At 53.1% G+C, this 5,563-nt stretch overlaps 1 protein-coding gene across 1 annotated transcript; it reads left to right on the top strand.

Moving 5' to 3' along the window:
• The first annotated feature begins 228 nt into the window (after nucleotides 1–228).
• SLC39A3 (solute carrier family 39 member 3) lies at nucleotides 229–4,720 on the top strand. The gene is made up of 3 exons (XM_009279776.2): nucleotides 229–374; nucleotides 2,587–2,935; nucleotides 3,492–4,720. The coding sequence occupies exons 2-3, from the start codon at nucleotides 2,729–2,731 to the stop codon at nucleotides 4,230–4,232; spliced, it is 948 nt and encodes a 315-aa protein (XP_009278051.1). The 5' UTR covers nucleotides 229–374; nucleotides 2,587–2,728; the 3' UTR covers nucleotides 4,233–4,720.
• Nucleotides 4,721–5,563: the final 843 nt, after the last annotated feature.

Here is a 5,563-nt window from a genome sequence, read left to right as displayed (position 1 = left end):
GCCAAGGTGATTTCATAGTGGCTTCAGGTGTTGGGAGGTGCTGGGACAAGCGCGGCTCTGGGGGAATCCGGGCTGGTCTCTGTGCACTGGCAGTCAGCACCGCGCTGTCTTTGCTGTGCCGGTGTGTTGGGGGCATCGTGTGCGTGTGTTTTTAATAGAAAAACTGAGATTTAAAGGCTCACGCATAAGGAAACCCTTTTTTTCTTCCACAGAGGGCTGTCCGCTTTATCTAATAGCCACTAAGCCAAGCAGTACCTGTCCTCAGTTAATTCTTTGTTACAGAAGCTTTCGGGCTGACAAAATAATCCAGACGTTGGCGGCACTGGCTCCCGAACGCTGGGCTGTCGGAAGGAGCAGGCGAGGAGAAACACAAGGTATTTCTTGTACTTACCGCTTCGTTTTTTGCTAAGCTGCTTTCCACCCCAGGTCAGGGGGCACTGAAGGGCGGCTGCTCCACCTGCTGTCGGGAGCTTGAGGCTTTATGCTGCTTTGGGGGCTGTTGGTGAGTTAAAAAAAAGAAAAGAAAGAAAGAAAAAAAAAAATTAGGTTAGGGGGTTTCTGAATTTCTGAGTGGAAGCCAGGCGTGTTCCAGGGGAGGTGTGAATTCTGGAAAAGGAGGTTTTTCCTCCCCTCCTCTGTCCTGGGAGCTGCCTGCCTGCCTAACGCAGCGGGTGTGGGTGGTGCCTTCGCACCCAGCAGGTGCAGCCGCAAGCTCTTGTGATCTGTGATCCCAAGGCGTCGTTGCTAACATCGTTTTCTGAGAGAGTTCGTTTGAGAAGCTTGGCATAACAACACACCGTCGCCATGCGAGGTGAAAACCTTGTCATTCTGTTGACGCTGAAACTGCAGCGCGTGCTTTACAAAGGCGGCGTGACTCGTTAGCTGTGTCAGCACAGCGCTGATGAGCGTTGGCAGTCCTGGAGTCGTCGTCTCTGGAGAGGGAGCCTGCTCGTCAGCCGCAGTGACAGGCTGCCTGCTGCGGAAGCCCTGACAACGTACACCGAGATTTCAGGCTCTGGACTTGTTCAGACCTGGCTCGTCTGCTGGGTTCACCAGGGAGTGAGTCAATCAGTGTCATCTGAGCAGGGTTTTCTTCTGATGAACATCGCTTCCCGTGGATACCCAGCTGAGAACCAGACCTGCTGCAGATGGCCCGACCACCATGACCTCTTTGTTCACTCCTGCTTGAACTGCAAACTTGGAAAAAGGCTTTAAACTCCCTTACCAAGTACAGAGTCATTCAGTCTCCCACTTCCCTTTCAATAAAAGCACCGTTTATGCAGTCCACTGCGCAGAAATGGTGATAGTGATTAATACTGTCAGCCCTCAAGGGAGACTTTAGCCTCAGGAATCTTCTGTATTAAAATTAATTTGCCGCTCCAACAAGCAGGTATCCAATTACTTACCTTGTCCATCACGGGTGCGGGTGTCAGCGTGGCTGGAAGCGTTCTGTGTTAGTTCGTTACCCTGATACACGCTGCAGTGTCTCGTCAGTGCTCGGGGCTCTCTGGCAGCCCTTACCTGGGTGACCTGCAAGAGAACCTTCTCGAGGTGCCGTTGATTTGACTTTGCAAGTCAGTTCGGTGCAAGTGGTAAGCGAAATCCTCCGAGGTGCTGGCTGTGCTGCTGCAAGAACGAGCAGCAGTAGAGGGACCTGTTCACGTTTTATGTATTTTTATAAATAGATTTAACATTGTTAATTTTGTAAAATGATTTTAGGAAAACCAGTTTCACTGCCGCTGCATGTAACCTGAAGGGAAACGCTTTTACATTTCGGATTGAGTCAATTTTTGTGACCTAGGCAACTCACATCTTGCATTTTTCTCTGGTGTGAAACAACCTCTCTTCCTCTTTTGTTACACCCTATGGACAATAGAGAACCTCGCAGTGAATTTCTCCATAGGGTTTCCCTTTAGAGACGTGCGTATCAATCAGCAATCGAAACTTCCACTGACTCCTGGTACAGAGCAAACAACCAACTGTAGAGGCTGCGACCCACCCTGGCGAGATGGTGACGGTGGCTCAGGAAACCGAGCAGGGATGAATCCAACCGTCTAGATTCAAGGGCAGTACGAAAAAAACCCATGTGAACGTTGGAGATCTTTAAGTTCGTTTCTGGTTGATAAAAAGCCACCAGCTCAAGCCCATATTCATTTCTCATGGTTAAAAACCAAAGACTTGATCCTTTGGTTGGACTCAGGTGGATCTTTCTGCAAGATCAAGTGTTTTGTGTCTGTCACTGTGTAGGTGTTTCAAATGAAGTCTCTAAATCCTGAGGCTGTACCAGTTCTGTGTGGCCAGTGCAATTCTTACACGGTTTTTAAGCTACTGGTTGCTGCAGTTAAATTTTCTGTTCCTCTACCTGTTCTTTCTGAAGCTACTGGTTGCTGCAGTTAAATTTTCTCTTCTCTGCTGTTCCTCTACCCCATTGTGCGTGAGGTGCTGCCGCTGTCATCTCCACCCGTTGCCTCTGGGGAGTTAAGGTGATGCCTGTACAGAGGCTGGCATGCGCTTTGGGATGCAAGGTGCTGTTCTGCACGGTATATGCTTATCTAGGAAAATCTCTCGGTTTACTCCCATCCACAGGTACTGAGCCCAGGAGCACCTTTCCCTTGAGGTCTGTCCGTGCCGTCGCCTGCCGATGCACCCGCTCTAACAGCGGCCGGAGGGACCCCCACCAGCTGCCGTCCGCAGGGCCCTTGGCGGGGAGCGTTCCCCAGGAAGCACGATGAAGATCGTGGTCGCCAAAGTGCTGTGTCTGCTGGGCATCTGCGTCCTCATGCTGGCTGGGTCCCTTCTCCCCGTCAAGATAATTGAGGCTGATTATGAGAAAGCTCATCGCTCCAGGAAGGTTCTTGCCCTCTGCAATTCTTTTGGAGGAGGAGTCTTCCTGGCCACCTGCTTCAACGCCTTGCTGCCTGCCGTGAGAGAAAAGGTAACTGCTTACGAGCAATTTTAATGAACCTGTGCCACTGAGTATGTTAGGGACCCCTGGGCGGGGGGGAACCAGCCTCCCCTCTCCTGCCCTGCAGGAGCCCAGGCCACCAGACCTCTGCCCCTGTGGAAATGGAGGTGAAGGGCCTATGTCTTGTCAGAGCGGCCCACGAAGCCTGCTCAGAAACGGCTGTGCTGTGCCTGGTGCTTCAGATCACGAGGGCGAGCTGCGCCCGCTTCCCGTTCAGCTACTGCTGACTGTCCAGGTGGAGTAACTGGAGATTTTTTTGATGCAGAAGGAGGCTGAGCATCGCCTGGGGTGTGAGGCTCAAACTCCTGCCATTTAGCCTGTGTTTAAAACACTTCCAGACAGCCGCTAACCTTCTGCTGGAAGGGAACTAGGTTCCCTGTCTCTTACGCTGAGGCCTGTATACAAGGGTATTAAAGCATCATGGATCAATTTAGTTCCATTTAGAGTTGTGTGAACGCAATAGGAATATTCCCCTTTAGAGGGACGAAGGTGATTGATTCACTGTAGATTGTTTGCTTCCTTCCAGCTCGATGAAGTTCTCAGGCAGGGGAACGTGACCACGGACTACCCGGTGGCTGAGACCATCGTGATGGTTGGCTTCTTTGTGACGGTCTTTGTGGAGCAGCTCATCTTGACCTTCCAGAAGGAAAAGCCTTCCTTCATTGACTTAGAGACCTTCAACGCCGGTTCCGATGTTGGGAGCGACTCTGAATACGAGAGTCCCTTCATCGCATCTTCCCGAGGGCGCGCGTTGTACAGTGAACTCGGTCACCACTCCCACAGCCACGGCCTGAATATCCAGGAGCTCTCCCGCTCCAGCCCCTTACGGCTCATCGGGCTGGCGTTTGCTTTGTGTACGCACTCCATCTTCGAGGGACTGGCCCTGGGCTTGCAGGAGGAGGGCGGCAAAGTCATGAGCTTGTTCCTAGGAGTTGCCATTCACGAGACGCTGGTAGCGGTGGCATTGGGCATCAGCATGGCCAAGACCTCGTTGCCCCTGAAGGACGCTGTGAAGATGGCTGCGACGGTGAGCCTGATGATTCCTCTGGGCATCAGCATTGGGATGGGGATTGAGAGCACCCAAAATGCGGCCAGCAACATTACTTCCCTGCTCCTGCAAGGCATCGCGGGGGGCACTTTCTTGTTCATCACCTTCTTTGAGATCCTTGCGAAGGAGCTGGAAGACAAGAACGACCGTCTCTTGAAGGTTCTCTTCCTGGTGCTGGGCTACACGGTTCTGGCTGGGCTGGTCTTCTTCAAGTGGTGAGCATGAGAGCGATGGGAAGCAAACCTCACCTCCTCCCCTTGCAAACGGCACCGGAGATGAGCCGCCGCTTCAGCCAGGGGGGGACACTGGAGCTCAACAGCCGAGTGAAACATCACGGTCCAGGCGGCATTTCCATATTGAGCTGAAGAAGGAGAATTTCTTCCTGTGTGCTCAGAGGGAGGTAAAAATGAGGAGTGTCCCAGTGTAGGTGTCACAAGGTATTGTCCCTGCCTGTTGGGTCTGCGGGTGCAGCAGCTTGTGCGGAGACTAGTCAACACAAACATTAAGAATCTGGTTCTAAGGCTGCCTGCAAAGAGCTCGTCGGGCGTGTGGCTTCCTGTTAGGCTGCGTAGCCGGCCCCCTCCCTCCTTCCCCTCACATCCACTGCAGAAACTGTGGCTGAGAGGCTGCTTCCTTCACTCTCGGGCTCTGAGAAGGTGAGAAACAATAATGGAAATAAAGTCAAAAGCAGGTGGGATCATGGATCGCACAGCTGCACTAAGCTGCTTTTGCCAGCTTAGTTTTGAGCAAAACCTGGTTGTAATAGCTGCCAAAAATAACATCCCTTCTGGGGCCGCTCGGTGTGCCTGGTGCCGCAGCTCCCCCCGAGCAGAGCTTCCATTTTAACCCACAAGTGGCTCTGGGAGCTTTTGTTTCTCAGAGTGATTAACAGAAGAAACGAGGCCAGGCCGTGCCCCATCCTGTGCTTCGTTCTCTCCGTCTCATCCATACGTTGAGCGTTCCCTAAAGAAAACCTCCAGCAGCGTGTTCGTGTATCGTTTGAAAATCCTCAGGCCCCTGTCTAAAGGCCCGTCCGCAGCACTCGGCGCCATTAGTTTGTAAGAAACGGGCAGCAGCAATTTCCAGCGTTAATATTTTAGGGCAAGTGCTTGTGTTTTAAATGGTCTGCGGTGAAAGGGGTTTAGCAGTCACCATCGAACACGTCTTCGGGGCTGCTCCCGGAGCCTCTGCTCTCGCTGTCAGCAGGCTCACGTGGCCGTGCTGTGTGAGCGAGAGCTGCGCTACGGGGGCTTTGCAGGGCGTTTTGTCGGTGTCTTCAAAGGAGAGAAATCTCTTCCCTGGGGGTTTATGAGGTTGTGGAAGGGATGATTAGAGGCACTTGCAATCTGACTGCGCGCGAGCAGGTCTCTCCCTGTCTCCAGAGCGCGGCCCCCGGGGAAGCTCAGCGTGCTGCGGATCCCGTCGTCATCCTTTGGGTTTGCCCTCCGAGGCGAGGAGCTCGGATCAGAGGCTGGAGCCGGGAACCTGCCCCTCCCCGCTCCCTCCCGCGGCTGTAACGCAAGAGAGCGGCTCTCGCTCCGCAGCCCGGC

Source organism: Aptenodytes forsteri, unplaced genomic scaffold, assembly GCF_000699145.1.
Source record: "Aptenodytes forsteri isolate BGI_AS27 unplaced genomic scaffold, ASM69914v1 Scaffold147, whole genome shotgun sequence".
In the NCBI taxonomy this organism is placed as follows: Eukaryota; Metazoa; Chordata; class Aves; order Sphenisciformes; family Spheniscidae; genus Aptenodytes; species Aptenodytes forsteri.
Note: the sequence above shows the minus strand (reverse complement) of the source record. Positions and strands in the feature narration are given on the sequence as shown.